At 55.4% G+C, this 14,122-nt stretch overlaps 4 protein-coding genes across 4 annotated transcripts in view; 2 read left to right on the plus strand and 2 right to left on the minus strand.

The window, feature by feature from the left end:
- Positions 1–9,129, minus strand: part of PTSG_12554 (uncharacterized protein) — an 11,449-nt gene extending 2,320 nt beyond the window's left edge. Inside the window, exons 1-26 of the mRNA XM_004992569.1 lie at positions 9,089–9,129; positions 8,793–8,927; positions 8,506–8,548; positions 8,269–8,377; positions 8,000–8,104; positions 7,640–7,855; positions 6,839–7,354; positions 6,237–6,630; positions 5,963–6,074; positions 5,740–5,805; positions 5,452–5,522; positions 5,052–5,138; positions 4,767–4,861; positions 4,550–4,607; positions 4,356–4,426; positions 4,063–4,173; positions 3,843–3,896; positions 3,612–3,686; positions 3,235–3,357; positions 2,777–2,994; positions 2,463–2,634; positions 2,249–2,308; positions 1,195–2,064; positions 932–1,036; positions 369–707; positions 23–85 (exon numbers count right to left, since the gene is read on the minus strand). Coding sequence (XP_004992626.1) covers positions 23–85; positions 369–707; positions 932–1,036; positions 1,195–2,064; positions 2,249–2,308; positions 2,463–2,634; positions 2,777–2,994; positions 3,235–3,357; positions 3,612–3,686; positions 3,843–3,896; positions 4,063–4,173; positions 4,356–4,426; positions 4,550–4,607; positions 4,767–4,861; positions 5,052–5,138; positions 5,452–5,522; positions 5,740–5,805; positions 5,963–6,074; positions 6,237–6,630; positions 6,839–7,354; positions 7,640–7,855; positions 8,000–8,104; positions 8,269–8,377; positions 8,506–8,548; positions 8,793–8,913 — 4,254 coding nt within the window. The 5' untranslated portion in view covers positions 8,914–8,927; positions 9,089–9,129. The remainder of the gene's footprint in view (positions 1–22; positions 86–368; positions 708–931; positions 1,037–1,194; positions 2,065–2,248; positions 2,309–2,462; positions 2,635–2,776; positions 2,995–3,234; positions 3,358–3,611; positions 3,687–3,842; positions 3,897–4,062; positions 4,174–4,355; positions 4,427–4,549; positions 4,608–4,766; positions 4,862–5,051; positions 5,139–5,451; positions 5,523–5,739; positions 5,806–5,962; positions 6,075–6,236; positions 6,631–6,838; positions 7,355–7,639; positions 7,856–7,999; positions 8,105–8,268; positions 8,378–8,505; positions 8,549–8,792; positions 8,928–9,088) is intronic.
- A 33-nt stretch (positions 9,130–9,162) lies between these two features.
- On the plus strand, positions 9,163–10,515 carry PTSG_07207 (uncharacterized protein). The gene has a single exon (XM_004992570.1). It carries the CDS (start codon positions 9,443–9,445, stop codon positions 10,073–10,075), a length of 633 nt encoding a protein of 210 aa, XP_004992627.1. The 5' UTR covers positions 9,163–9,442; the 3' UTR covers positions 10,076–10,515.
- Positions 10,493–13,825, minus strand: PTSG_07208 (uncharacterized protein). The gene is made up of 10 exons (XM_004992571.1): positions 13,779–13,825; positions 13,520–13,628; positions 13,167–13,264; positions 12,834–12,925; positions 12,394–12,638; positions 12,154–12,221; positions 11,832–11,908; positions 11,506–11,601; positions 11,089–11,155; positions 10,493–10,900 (listed from the first exon to the last, which is right to left on the minus strand). The coding sequence occupies exons 1-10, from the start codon at positions 13,800–13,802 to the stop codon at positions 10,751–10,753; spliced, it is 1,026 nt and encodes a 341-aa protein (XP_004992628.1). The 5' UTR covers positions 13,803–13,825; the 3' UTR covers positions 10,493–10,750.
- A 61-nt stretch (positions 13,826–13,886) lies between these two features.
- The window catches only part of PTSG_12555 (uncharacterized protein), a gene marked incomplete at both ends in the record, with an annotated part of 3,005 nt that continues 2,769 nt past the window's right edge, over positions 13,887–14,122 (plus strand). The window contains one exon of the mRNA XM_004992572.1: positions 13,887–13,889. Coding sequence (XP_004992629.1) covers positions 13,887–13,889 — 3 coding nt within the window. The remainder of the gene's footprint in view (positions 13,890–14,122) is intronic.

The following is a 14,122-nucleotide window of genomic DNA, read 5'->3' on the forward strand; positions in this document are numbered from 1 at the left end:
CCAGTAGTACGAGAATGCAAACTGCATATCCGTTGGCGAGCGCAGCTGTGCGACGATGTGCCGCCCACTCTGCAGGGAACGCCGCCTGCATCAGTCGCATGTGTGCCATGGCGTTTCGCAGGTGTGAGCGAGGGAGGGAGGGAGAGGCAAGCCACACCGCAAGCCCAGAACCAAACATCCAAAATTCAAGTGCAAACATGCAACCGCAAGTGTAAACATCTCACGCGTACAACCACACAAGCACAGAATCACACAGCCACAAAATCACTCAATCACACAAAACAAATACAAGCACACACTCCGACAGACAGACAGACAGACACTCAGGTAAGAAATCACACAATCCCCCCCCCACACATGGATCTCACCTGCATGTCCTCGACAATGCGTTTGTCGAGAAAGTGGGGCATGTGGGCAATCACTTTTCGTGTCGTGTACCCAAACTTGTGGTTGTACAGCTTGTTCACATACTTGAGCGAGTCTGCAAATGTGTCTTTGAGTCGGCGCGTGTGCCACGTGCGTGTGTCATCAGCTTCATCCTCATCCTCTTGCGATTGGTGCTGCTGCTGCTGTTGTTGGTGATGTTGCTGCTGTGTTCTTCGTGCTTGGTGTGTCTGCTGCTGCTCGTGTGCGTGTGCTTGGTGCGTCTGTTGTTGTTCGTGTGCGTGCTGTTTCTCCCAGGGAAAGATAGCGGACTGGACGAGCAGCTGTTGTTGGCACACGAAGAAAAACACGTACATCAATATTCGAAACTACTGAGGGCACGCGCGCACAGTAACGCAGATGCTGACACACGCACGCACACACACACACACACACACACACACACACACACACACACACACACACACACACACACACACACACTGCCGGTGTTGCTATCTTCGCAGCGCAACACACACACACACACACGCACCCCCCCCCCACACACCTTGTCTCTGAGGTCTTGCTGCTGAACAGGGTCTGCGGGCCAGCGCTGTCCTGTCCTCAGTTCCCACTCGTCAATTGATCGCTGCATGTCCTCTGGCAACCGCACCTGGCAGGAGCAAACACACCGTTCAGTTAGCACACAGCAACAAACGCTGTACACATACACACATCACAACTGCTTCCAAACACCACAAGCATCCCACCCTTCCCTCCTTCTCCCAACTCCACCAACAGCACCGCGACCAGGACCTAATAGTGTCTCACCTCCTTCTGTTTCCGGAGCGCCACATCGTCCGCTGCACGCGCGTCTTCGACGGGCACCGCCATCCCATTTCGCTCAACAGTCACCTGTCCAAGCCCATACACCACATCCCCGTCACCAGCACTGGCACTAGCACCATAAACAACACCCTTGCCATGGTCATCGTTGTCAGCACTCCTGGATCGATTGCGTTGACCGCTGAAGCGTAACGGCTGCGGTCGGCGCCTGTGCTGCTGCTGCTGCTGGTGGTGGTGGTGGTGGTGGTGGTGGTGGTGTTGGTGGTGGTGGTGGTGGTGTTGGGATGATGAGGATGACACGACGGAGGACGCGAAGCGGAAGCCAGTATGCCACATCCACGCGCTGCCCATCTCGCGCGCTGCTGACGAGGTGTCACCGTCCTCTGCACGACCTGACGATGTCGATACAGATGACAACAGCAGCTTCCGGCTGCGGTCGTGTTGACGGTCGGATGCGTCGCTGTCACCGCTGTCACCGCCTTCGCCTTCATCCCGTGCTGTTGGGTTCTTGGCCAGCATGTTCAGCACCCCCAGCAGGTGCCGTCTGCCGCCCCGGTCGCGCTCATCATCATCCCCACCACCATCCTCATCTTCGCTCTCTTGCTCGGCTCCTTCTGCCACAGCCTCCAGCCCAACAGCAGCAGGAGGTGGCGTTGTTGTTGTTGTTGTTGTTGTTGTTGTCGTTGTTGTTGTTGTTGTTGTTGTTGTTGTTGTTGTTGTTGTTGTTGTTGTTGTTGTTGTTGTTGTTGTTGTGAAGAGGAATCTAAAGTCGACGTCTGCTCGATTGAGCAAGTCGTCGATGCTCGTGCGGTTCAGGGCTGCCTGCAGCAGGTGGTACTTGTACTTGTTGTATCCCTGATGCGAGTGATGCACAGCGCGCATATGCATGAGAAGTTGCACGCAAGCACTTGACACGGGGGGGGGGGGGGGGGAGGAAGAACACAAACACATCGGTACCGGGCATATTGGTCGAAGAAGCAGCAGGCAGGGTGCAGCAGGCAGGGTGCAGCAAGTCGGCGAGCACGGATGTCGTGTTCACCTTTTGTGTCAAATCACCGCTTGCCAATTCCTCATCGAGGCGGTGCAGCGCAGTCGAGATCTGAAGCGGAACGCAATTTGGGGGGGGGGGGGAGGGAGAGGAGTCGATGAGATGAGGTGAGCAACAACAACAGCAATATGTACAATCACACATGCACACACACACACATGCACACACACACACACACACACACACACACACTGCGTGGTCATACCTGTGGCGGCAGCTGTTTGTCATCCTCCCATGCTGGAGGGTGCAGCATGGCTCGTTTTGCCATCGTGGTGGTGGTCGTTGTGGTTGTGGTGGTCGTTGGAGTGCGTGTCGTCGCGTTTGTGTGCGTGCCATTCTGCACGTCCCAATAGTTGACAATGTCTCCCGTGCTCACCCTGTGACAACAAAGCAAAGCGCACGAATCACGTGGCCGTCAACACAACACACGCAAGCAGTCAGTCTTAGACAACGGCACTCTCCTCGTGTTGCTTTCCCAATGTCCCTTGACCATATATGTGTGTGTGTGCGTGCATATACCTGATGCCTGCACCTGTGCTCTCCTTGCTGTCAGCACCACCATCAGCAGCCTGTTCAACATCTCCTTGCTCCATCTCATGTGGCGCTGGTGGTGCTACTGTTGCCACGGCGATGGTGAGGTGCACGGGCGGTGCATTGTGTCCGTCGGCGCCTGTGCTCTCAAGCGTCACCGTCGTAGTCGTTGGATCAACGTTTGGTCGAATCACAACGAGCAGAACCTTATGTGGCCGAAAAGGGGGGGAGAGAGAGAGATGTGAAAGAGGAACAGTGGAGTGAGCATGTGTGTAGTGGACCAGCAGAGACGAATACGATTGTCAAATATGACACGCACTATCCTTTCGCGTACACACACACACACACACACACACACACACACACACACACACACACACACACACACACACACACACACACACACATACACACACACACACACACACACACACACACACACACACATTTGCGAGCTTGTTGATGACGACGGCTGCGATTGCGTTGGTGTTGGTGAAATCACCACCGGTCACGGTGCTGTTGATAAAATGCGGTGCGAGTTGCGCGTACACAGCACGCGGTCGCTCCCCCTTGTTGGTCGTGACGGTATTCGTAATGGTGATGCGTGAGAAACAAGGGGCACACATGCGGCCGCCATGTGGAGGCCGGTCAACCGCTCACAACACGTTTGCCCATGTTTGCATACGTGTCCACATACGCATACGTGTGCACATGTGATAACACACACATACACACATGTATTCACACACACGCACACATGGATTCACACACACACACACACGCACACATGGATTCACACACACACACACACACGTTGACTCACATCGACGATGATGACGGATTGGTTGAGAGACGTCGCGTTGATGGGCCATGGCAGCTCCGGCACAAGTTCCCAAATCTGACCAGCGAGGGACGTGCACGCGTGTGAGCGAGCGTTGCGTGCATGTGGTGCGTACATGATCATGCATCGAATTACTCAACGCAGCAACGGGTGTCCTGCCTCATGCCTCCTGAGGTCACGACCACCACTGGGCGGTTGGGGATCAGCCCTCACCATCTCCATGCCACAGTCGCCTGCATCGTATCCACACTCGGGCACATTGCATGCCTGACACCAAGACACGAGACACACACACACACACATGCATGAAGGAACAGTGTGTTAATGGGTTGTGACAATCAGGATTGCACCAATACACACATGCACAGCCACACCCGGGACAACACGGGACAGAAACACCCCCAGCAGGCGAGCATGCCACCTCCCTCCTTACCGAATCGCAGTATCTGTCGCCGAGCCAGTGGTCAGCGCAACCGACAGCACAAGATGGAGCGACGTGTGAGGCCGTGTACCCCATCCCCGCAGGCGGCGCTGGCTCCCCCTCCTGCCGCGATTGAGGGAGTTTGTGTGTGTATGTGTGTGTGTATGTGTGTGTGTGTGTGTGTGTGTGTGTGTGTGTGTGTGTGTGTGTGTGTGTGTGTGTGTGTGTGTGTGTGGGAAGCAGCATATGTTGCAGGTGATGGTGCAAAGTGTGAACGCAGGCAGTTGTCAATCTGTGTCACTCACGCGTCCTTTGCAATCCTCCCCGTCAAAATCGCACTCGGGAACGTTGCACGCCGCGTCACAGTAGTTGTCGTCTGAACAGAGTCGCACAACGACAAAGTGTGAGATGCACACCCAGAGCACACAGACACACAGACACACACACACACAGACACAAACAGACACACACGCTAGAGAGCACGGGGCGGGAAACATACTGATCCAGTTTGAGGGGCATCCCTCTGCACAGTTGGGAACTGGCCACGCCAGAACAACCTGACGCGCGGGACAAAGGAAACAGCTGCCGCGATGAGAGGAAGCAAAGACGCGATAAAGGAAATGCACCCACGGCACACACACACACACACACACACACACACACACACACACACACAAACAGACACGCACGCACGCGCGCGCAGATAGCAGCAGCACCTTCTGGCCGCGGGCGTGCGAGTAGAAGTCCTCTGGCCAGACATCGAGGCCAAACATCACGTCGTCGTTGAGATACAGGAAACGATCAGAGAGACCTGAGAAGCGAAATGGGGATAGACAGTCAAACACGGTGTGAGGGTTAGAAGGTGGGTTGCATGGTGGAAGCAGCACGGACGCATACAACCAAGCACAGAAGTTCAACGCAACAAGCGCACGCATATACAATCACGAACACACACACACACACACACACACACACACATACACACACACACACACGCGCACCTGGAATTCTGTGGATGTGTGCCTCGATTGCCGGGGAAGAGAACGTGGGGAGATGTGACGTGTTGGCGAATATATCCTCGTGCGTCACTGCAGTGTTGGCGGCGGCAGCATGATGGTGTGGGATGTGCTGCCCGGTAAATGGACGCAACACAAGCAGGGGCTGTTCGCACAAGTACAGCACGAAATGGACAACGCACAAATACAGCAACACACAGCAACAAACACACACACACACACACACAAACACACACCAAACAAACAAAAGCCTCTCTATAAAGTGTGTGTATGTGTGTATGTGTGTATGCGTGCGTGTGTGTGTGTGTGTGTGTGTGTGTGTGTGTGTGTGTGTGTGTGTGTGTGTGTGTGTGTGTGTGTGTGTGTGTGTGTCGTGACAGCGGACCAATGCGGAGGCGCGGGTGGTCGAGGTTGAGCCACGACGGAATTTGGCCATTCGTCACAATGTACACGTTGCTGCCGTGATGGCGGGGATGGAGAGAAGGGGGAGGGAAGCGGTGTTGGGGATTGTGATGGCGTGGTGGTTCGTGCCAGTTTCAAGTGGAAAGAGGGATAAAACTGCACGCACATATGTCTGAGCAGCATTCTCATCATGCAAGGTAACACCATTGCTCCATCCTCCTCGTAGTCGTCATCATCAACAGCATCATCAACAACAGTCGTCCTGACTCACCGGACCCAGGGCGCGTGCATCTCGATGGATCGAAGCGAATACAGCAATTCAGAGTTGTCCTTGAACCTGCGGCAGTGTCGTAGCCATGATGACGTGAATGCTTGGGGGTGAGCTGACACAACCACCACTTCCTTCCACAAACGACCAGACCCAGCCACACAAGCAGCCTGAGGTAGCCGTGACATCAACTGGGCTCAGCGTTCTCCATCTTGTCACATCGCACCTGCTTGCAGTCATGGAGTCGTCGACGGCTGTGGTATCGCCACCATCCGCGTCCTCATCATCACCAGCGCTCTCACCACGCTGCAGCCGCCGCACCGCCTCAAAGGAGAGACCTGCGCACACACGCACATGGGATTGATGAGCACGTCAAGCTGCAGCCGCACAAACAAACACACAAACCAGCCAGCCAATCAACCTCACCAAAATACAATCCAAAACAATCCATCAAACAAACAAATCAACCCGCAAGCCACAGCCAATTGAGCTAGCCTTACCAGGAACGAAGCCGACGTGGGAGACGGGAACGATGTACAACATGTGTTCGTGGTGAAGAGCTGTCGTGTTGCGTTCGTCAACATCAGCAGCGGCCATGCCTGCGTGGCTGCCAACACCATTGCTCACATCCTGTTCACTCGTTTCACTTCCAATATCATGCGCCAGGCCTTCATTTCTGCCATCCAACGCTGCCTCCAAGCCTTGCTCCACATCATCCATCCACACCCACACATCACCGTCGCCACCATCATCGCCATCATCGCCACCATCACCACCATGGGCATGACGGCGGATGATGGGGGCTGCTGCTGCTGCGAGCGCATCGACGGCTGACCAGCGCAGTGCAAAGCGGACGAGCGCAATGCGTGGGGAGAGGCCACGCTTTCCTTTCAGCTGTTGTCGGTGATGGCCGCGGTGGTGGTGGTGGGATGTGAAATTGGGCAGTCGCTACGTGTACACAGCACACAACACAACACAACAAACACACACACACACACAACACAGCACACAACACAACACAACAAACACACTGCACACAACACAACACACACACACACACACATATGCACACGCACACACACACATACACATACACGCACACCTCTACGGACTCGACGGCGCCAAACCGCTGCATGAGTGACGTCAACTGTGCCCGCGTCATTGTTGGTGGAGCATCAGGTACCATCACAGTGCGATAGGCAGCCAGTCCAAACGAAACGTTGTACGTGTGGTGTCCGCTGTCGTCGTGCTGACGAGGGGAGATATCGCCGTCAAAATGTGATGGCACACTCATCGTTGCATTGACACCTGCACTCGTGCTGTTGTCACCGACGGTGCTCTCCGGCACATCACCTTCACCACCACCATCACCATTGCCATGCTGTTGTCGTGGTTGCACGCCGAAGCGAAGCGGTGCGGGCTGCAGTCCTTCAAACGTTGTGTTTCCAATCAAGTACACGGGCCCGAAGGACAGCTCTGTTGGTTCAGGAAGGTCCACAAGGTCCTCATCGGGAGCATAGAAAGAGTCCACCTGTGGTGAATGACCTCGAAGTAGGACGTGCTGATGGCGACACCGCCTCGCTGCTCCCGCGCTCGCAAACGTCACAATGCCAGCAACCTGGCACAGTACGTGTGTGTGTGTTGTGTGTACGCGCGTTGTGTGTATGTGTGTGCATGAGTGTACGCGCGTTTGTGTGTGTTGTTATGTGTTGTGTGTTGTGTGTGCGTTGTGTGTGTGTGTGTGTGTGTGGTGTGTGCGTGAGTGAAAATGGGGAGGCAGCAGCGACAATAACACGGACAAACACAGCTGCACACATACGGCCTTACACGTACGCCAAACACAGACCCGCATCGTCGCCACCGGCTCACCCGCTGCCGTGTGCTTGTATCATCTTCAACTCACCTCAAGGGGGTCAAGATGTACGGAGGAAACATTCCCGCATTGGGCGTCAACAGCTGCCGCCACCTCGTTTTCGCGCGTGCCGATGGGCAGAGCGGTCGTGTGCAAGTTGGAGACGACAAGCGACAGAACATCGACAACACGCAGCTCCGTAACTGGTGGTGGTGGTGGTGGTGGAGGTGCAGGTGGCACCTCCTCGTTCTCCCCCAAGTTGTGGTGCTAACGGTTTTTGAGAGAGCGACAGAGCACAGTCTCTGTTTTGTGAGATAGATGGAAAAGGCAGAAGAGGATAGCAAGGCGTGGCTACTACGACACTGTTGCTGTTGTACAAGTGCACGCCATCATGACTGCCAATAATCTCACCGAGTCGATCTCCGTTGTGTTGTCAACTTGCTGCGCTGGCCCTGTCTCGTTGGCGGCACCTTCTTCTTTCAGCCGGCTGCGTAGGCTATCCAAGTTTGCAATGAGCTGGCAGTGGCGGGTGAGAGCATTGATGAGCGTGTGATGAGCGGTATCGACACAGCACCTGCATGACGCGCTCATCTGTCATCCACCAACAAAGCACCCAGCTGGAAGCACACCGTAGAACGCGCACGTTTGCCCTCGAGCTCACGGCTCCTTAATCCCCTTACCTTTGGGTCGGAGCCGTTCACCCATGTGTACACGACGTCGATGGGCAGTGGTGAACACACGTTGTCTTGGAAGTTATTACCCACGATGTTATCAGCAAACAAACCAAACCTGCGGGGGAAGGGAGGATGTGCAAGTGACGTCAGTAACAGCTGCCAGTGCTAAAGCCCAGTTTCAACGTGCATGCATGTGGGCACAGCAGAGACATGCCAGGTGGTGCAGGCATCAGCTCAGCTCACTTGCTCGTGTATGCATTCCGGCTCCATATCAGCGAGTGCTCTCCTGTGACGAGGCAGCGTATTGGTGGCAGCACAAATGCCAGTGCGCAGATGGCAGCGCAAACGGTAGTGCGCAGCGAGCAAGAGCAGGTCAGCACAAGCACAGGAAGGACAAAGCGGGTCAGCGCAGCAAGCAAGCAACAAACGCAAGACCGCCACAAGCTCGGGGGCAAGCGAGCATGCGGGCGTAGCAAGGCAAGGCCATGCGGCACATGGAGGGCCGTCTGTCAATTGTACCGCTTGCTGACCTGCGTGGAAGACAGCCAGGATGGCAAGATAGAGCACCGCCAGCAACAGTGCCGTGGAGTACCGAGACGCCAGTGCATGGTACACTCTGTTCTCCACCATCCGCTTCCACGCACCTAGCATGGTGGGAAGGAATCCTGCAAGCAAGCAAGACCCACAAAAACAAGCGTGAGCTCCCTCCCTCTGTCTCTCTTTCGGTCACACACTCACACTCCCACTCCTGTTGTCTACCACTGTCCACCACAACCCCAAACTCTATCAACCACCTCAGCACCACGACCAGCACTTGAGCGCGCACGTTGTTGCTTGTTGTCCGTATCGCTGCCACTGTCCGGAAACTTTGTAGAAATTGTCCATTACTTTTCTTCAACATTGCCTTTGTTTTTGTTTCTCCCTCTCTCCTTTCACGACAACCAACCACCAACCACAACAGCTCTTTGTTTTGCTTGCTGTGTGCATCGACGTGTGTGCGTGTGTGCGTGTGTTGCTTGACGGCGTGTACAGATCCATCACATCAAATAAGATTGTGTCGTTTTGCTTGCTTTAGCTTGTTGCGCTATCATTAGCTCAACGCAGCTCAGCTCAACTCAGCTCAACGCAGCTCAACGCAGCTCAACTGTGCACTTTGGTGGTGGTGCAAGTACGCGCAAGCATGGCAGACGAGGAGTTTGAGGGCTTTGGGTTTGACGAGGAGGAAGACCACGGGTTTGGGGATTTCGGGGCGGAAGCAGAACAGATGCCAGAGCCAGAGACGGGCGCATCTGAGTCGGTTGCGCGGCAGGCGGATGCAGCACCTGGCGAAGGCGCACAGGCAGTGAGCGAGACGCCCACCCCCTCAGAGGCGACCACAACAACAAGCAACGGCGAGGCGCAGGCAGAGTCTGCCACCTCCTCAGGCGATGTGTTGGACTCCGTGGGCCACGGCGAGGACGTGCGGCTGGAGCGGTCTGGATGGCTGCGAGTTCTGGAGCCTCGCAAGACGCTGTCGCGTCGTGGCGGGTTGAAGGAGCGGTGGTTTAACCTCCAGGACGGCGTGCTCAAGTACTCGTCCTCGGTCACGTCCAAACCCATCTCCACCATCGACGTGGGCAAGATCACCTCCATTGTCGAGCACCGGGAGCAGCCGGAGGCGTTTACCTTGATCATGGACAAGAAGTCGCTCGACGTCATTGCGCGCGAGGAGGCCGACGCACGCTCGTGGGTTGCGTCGCTTCGTAAGGCCCAAAAGTCCGTATCGTCCACTGGAAACTTTGGCGGCTCCACGGGCTCTGCTCTGCTCTTCTAGGCCACCGCGCGTGCGTGTGTGGGACAATATGTGTATGTACTCGTGCGCGTGCGTACGCGTCTGTGTGTACTTTTGTGTGTGTGTGTGTGTGTGTGTGTGTGTGTGTGTGTGTGTGTGTGTGTGTGTGTGTGTGTGTGTACGTGTGTAACGACACCCACGCTTGTGTTTTTCCATCTGTCAGCCTCCTTGTTCTTGTTGCTGTTCACGCCTGTATTACCTCCCCTCCCCCTTTGGTGTCCTATGCTCTTTTCGATCAACTGGCAAGCCATATTCAACCCCCTGACATGTGCGTTGGCACGTGTTGGTGATAGCTTCCCTCTTCCTTGCCCTGGCTCGCTTGTTTGTGTGCGTGTTTGCTTGTTCGTGTGCTGCCACAGCCGCCCGCTGCTGTTGCAGCAGACTTGTTGACCAATCAATACACAGCCTCAAATCAAACGCAATCATGTGCCGCTTTGTGTCTTGTGGATGCAACTGTCGGTTTCTTGTCCTCGCCAACACACGCACACACTTTGAATGAATGAGTTCATGACACACACACACACACACACTACAAGCTCATCGCACGACAACAGCACCCGTTGTTAAATGATCCCTTGCGACCAAGACTCAGACCACCATCTCCATCACAGTCACACAACCATTCCCACCGCAAACACACAGCCTGTGCAGGGGCGGCTACTGCTGGTAGTCAAGCAGCTCGTCGTGCTGGCTTGGCGAGCGAAAGCGGCGGAGGAAGCCAAGCGCAACCGCCTCCATATCCGTGCCCTTCACATCCATGTGCTCCAGCCGCAGCGTGTCTGCCGTCACCTCGTCGTCCTTTGTGTACTGCCAGATGAACAGTAATTGAGGGGGGGGGGAGGGGACAGGTGGTTGTGATGGTGAGCAGACGCAATAGCGGCAGCAATCACAAGTACGCAATGCAACAGTGGAAACGTCCGCAAGTGCATCGCACCACCACCACCACCACAACCACCACAACCACCAAACAGAATTAGCAGCGTGCGCCCACATACCCTGAGAATGTCCTCTGTGCTGATGATGGGGTCAACTGGCAGCTTGTCGCTGAAGCGCGTCAGCGGCCTGCACATGTTACGATACACATGCGAACACATGGCAACAGTGAACGGTGGGAGAAAGATGGGTGATGAGACCATCGCAAGAAGCTTACGCAAGATACACACACACACAGAGAGAGAGAGAGAGAGAGAGAGAGAGAGAGAGAGAGAGAGAGAGAGAGAGAGAGAGAGAGAGAGAGAGAGAGAGAGAGAGAGAGAGAGAGAGAGAGAGAGAGAGAGAGAGAGAGAGAGAGAGAGAGAGAGAGAGAGAGAGAGATTGAGACCGCACAACAGCACAGCACAACACAACACAATACAACACAACACGACACAACAACCACAGCGAGTCGCCCCCGCACCCCCAGCGTGACGTACAGAGCGAGCATGGAGGGGACGTGGATGGTCTTGTTTGGCTTGCGGGTGATCTGGTTGATGAAGGTCACAATCTCCTTCATCGTGTACTCGCGGGGGCTGAAAAGCAATTGAGTTGGGCGGGGGGCGGGGGACAGCGAAGGGAACATCAACCAACAGGCAACACGAGCAAAGCGGAGAGGTGACGAGGTGAGTGAGGGCGAGCATGAGAGAACAGCAGCAGTATCACCGCCACCATCACAATGCGAGTGAAAGCGATTGAAGGAACACAGCGCAGCGCCCACGGCCATCACATGGGACGGTGCGTATCAAGTGCTGGAGTGACGCACCCGACAAACTCGAAGACGCTGCCCTCGGCAATGGGATCGCCGACAGCAGCAGCAATGCCGTCAGCAACGTCCAGGCTCTAACCACCACGGTCGCGTGGAGGGAGAGGGGTTGATCATAGAAGGGGTCATTTGGTGAGGAAGGGAGGGGCAATGTGGTTGCAGTGTGGAGCGGGGGGAGAGGCACGGTCATGATGGCGTAAAGGGAGAGTGTGTGGGCCAGAGACGAAATGGGAGTGCGAGGGTGGTTTGGGGATGAAAAACAGCAAGGGCTGATCAGCGAAAGCAAGAAGGGAACAAGTCCATGCAGGGATTGGCAACTCACGTAGACAGGGCTCTTCTTGGCCTTGCCGCCATCAAACAGCGGCTGACCGCAAGGCAGGACGCGCAGACCTGGAGGAGCACATGCATGCAATGATGAGATTGGCGACAGCGAAGTGGTGGTCGTCACACAGACAAGACAGGCAGACGACAGGCAGGAAGACAGGCAGACAAACAGATAGCATCCAAACAAACATACGGGCATGCAGATTGACAGACATACAACACATGTACATGCGCTCACCTGCAAAACGGTTGAGGAAGCGGTCCTCGTATCCGAAGATGTGGCTGGGGCGGATGATGGTGGCGCTCGGGAACACGCTGGCCACAGCCTCCTCGCCAAGGGCCTTGGACTGCAGGAAGCGCGAGTTGGACGTCTTGTCGGCGCCGAGGGCAGACATGTGGATCAGGCGCTCAACGCCGGCCTCCTTTGCCGCCTCGGCAATGTTCAGCGCACCAGTCACGTGCACGTCCTCCAGTGAGAAGTGGCTGTCGTCAAGCAACATGTGCATGGTGGTGTTTCATGTGAACAAAAGCAACTGGGCATGATAATGCACGCACGCGCACGCGTACAGGCACAGGCACAGGCACAAGCACAGGCACACAGACACTCAGACACCGGCACACAGACACTGATACACACTCACACAGACACACGCGCAGCCACGAAGCAAGCTTCTGTACCGAGAGTCAGTGTCCTGGCCAATGAGGTTGATGACCACGTTTGAGTGCTCGACGGCACGCCTCACTGTGTCCTTGTCAAGCAGCTGGAACGGCTGTTTTGTGGCAACAAACAAGGCAGCCAAGGCATGCATGGGGCGGGCGCGTGAGACTGGCTTGGTTCGTTGCTCGCTGCGAGTGTTCGCCGCGAGTTTGTCGCGATGATCGCATGCGGAGCTCCGCCACGGGTCAGTGGATACGTAGAGACGTGGACACGAAGAACGAGCGCACGAACGTCATCTTCCCAGGCGATACCACACACACACACACACACACACGCACGCACGCACAACGCACCAGGAAGTGAATCTGGCCGAGATCTCCTGCAACCCTCAAGTGCCGGTAGTCGTGCTCGTCGCCGCGGAAGGGAACCACAACTTGAGAGCCAACCTTGCCTGCAAGAGAGGTATGGTGGTTGTGACACCAGAGAGGGAAGGATGAGTGGGAGTCTCATCACCTTGGCGTTGCAGAGCTCAAACGGAACACACACAGTGGGAAAGTAGGGGACAACAAACAAACACACAAACACACACACAAACAAACACACACACATGACTCACAAACACACACACACACACACACACAGACTCACACGCACACATACGACTCACACAGACACACACACACACACACAGACACAACTAACTCACCGAGGCGGTTGACCACATAACGACCCATGAAGCCAGTGGCACCAAACACGGTGGCGACGACGCCGCTAACGCTGCAGCGGCCGCCCTTGCCGGCGACCTGCACTGACGACTGAGCAAAGCAAAGCGATAGCAATAGCGTGTGAAGCAAGTGCAAAGCGCGTCAGCGTGCGTACCGTGATGCATCATCACGTTTGGAGAGCAGGCAGGCAGGCAGGCAGGTCGGGGGAGCAGCCACCACCAGCACAAACAACTCGCTCACCTTCAGGCTTCCCAACAGCGACATGATGTTGATGATTCTCAATATGGTGGTGAATAATCGTCATAATAGTTTATTTTTCTCACATCAACATCGCGCCCGACACACGAAATGGTAGGGTTTTATTTTTCTCGTTTGTGGTTGGATTTGAGTCGTGTGCAGGCTGCCCGGCAGCACCACGCCGGCCTTGCACATGCATCTGCGCTGGTTTGGGGTGCTTCAACCACCATCATCCACGATGGGCGATGATGTTTTTGCCTAATTTCGAGGTGTTGAGCGACGACGATGAAAGGATGAAGGCGAGCTGCCACCAACTCACCAAAGCGGGCACGACAAGACATGCCCAA

This window comes from Salpingoeca rosetta, assembly GCF_000188695.1.
Source record: "Salpingoeca rosetta unplaced genomic scaffold supercont1.16, whole genome shotgun sequence".
NCBI classification, from domain to species: Eukaryota; class Choanoflagellata; order Craspedida; family Salpingoecidae; genus Salpingoeca; species Salpingoeca rosetta.